Raw genomic sequence first — 1,070 nt, 5'->3', positions numbered from 1 at the left:
ATATATATATATATATATATATATATATATATATATATATATATATATATATATATATATATATGTGCAATACGCAACATACTTACGTTGCGCTGACCCCTACAGCTGAACTGTCTAACTCCGCTGCATCCCTTTTGTTTCCTCTCCTGCGTTGCTCATCGTCGTCTCCAGACGAATACATGCTAAGCTATCTGTACTACCTGCTACTCCCGGCGTCGATATCTATGTACGATTACACCCTACTCTGCTCTGCATGCAAATATTCCATAAACACTACCACTTAGAAAGAAGTTCATGTTTGATACTTTAACTGTACGAAAACTGTCGACGCTGCATCTTCGGATATGAAACGTGTACGTTCTGCNATGTTTGATACTTTAACTGTACGAAAACTGTCGACGCTGCATCTTCGGATATGAAACGTGTACGTTCTGCTGCACAGCAGTTGAAGCTGCTCTCTGGCTGGGGTTGCAGCCGCTGCTGCACCTGTTGCTACGGCAATACCGACAGCAACAGCCACCCACCTTACCCCGCTACATTTGAATGCATGTAGGAAGCAAACGGACGGACAGACACTCAACTCGCAGTCGGACAGACTCACTTTCGTGGGGCTTCGGGTGTATATCCACTGCCCTACCCACTCCCAACATCTTCACTTTAAACCTAACAACGGGCTCTGACTGAACACATGATGCAGTAAACGAGAAAAACCCCACAACAACTTGCAAGGCGGAAGAAAAACGACAAAGCTGACCACGCCTACGCTCGTTCGGAAGGTGCCAACGGTTTCTCCTGGTGTACAGACATCACGGGCACGCCACGAACCGACTTGTGCTGCATTTCTTTGTTTAAACCGTGCAGTTTTATCCAATAGAGCTTTCAGTTCAACACATCCAAGGCCACGTCCAGACGGGGTACGGGCATATGTGGACCTTCTGCTGAGGCAACCATGGCGACTGCGGGTTTCTTATCCCCCATCTTCAAGCACTGCTCAGCTGTGAAGCCAGCAGCGAGGCACTGTTGTGGATCTGTGAGTTCCTTGAGTGCGACTTGGTCTCCGTTCTCTACAG

The 1,070-nt window shown here is 47.1% G+C and overlaps 1 protein-coding gene across 1 annotated transcript in view; it reads right to left on the bottom strand.

Annotated features, from left to right (window-relative positions):
• Positions 1–879: 879 nt before the first annotated feature.
• EMH_0013080 (GRA9 protein, putative) overlaps positions 880–1,070 on the bottom strand; it is a gene marked incomplete at both ends in the record, with an annotated part of 1,693 nt that continues 1,502 nt past the window's right edge. The window contains one exon of the mRNA XM_013499731.1: positions 880–1,070. Coding sequence (XP_013355185.1) covers positions 880–1,070 — 191 coding nt within the window.

Source organism: Eimeria mitis, genomic scaffold (genome assembly GCF_000499745.2).
Source record: "Eimeria mitis Houghton genomic scaffold, Emh_scaff461, whole genome shotgun sequence".
NCBI lineage: Eukaryota > Apicomplexa > Conoidasida > Eucoccidiorida > Eimeriidae > Eimeria > Eimeria mitis.
Note: the sequence above shows the minus strand (reverse complement) of the source record. Positions and strands in the feature narration are given on the sequence as shown.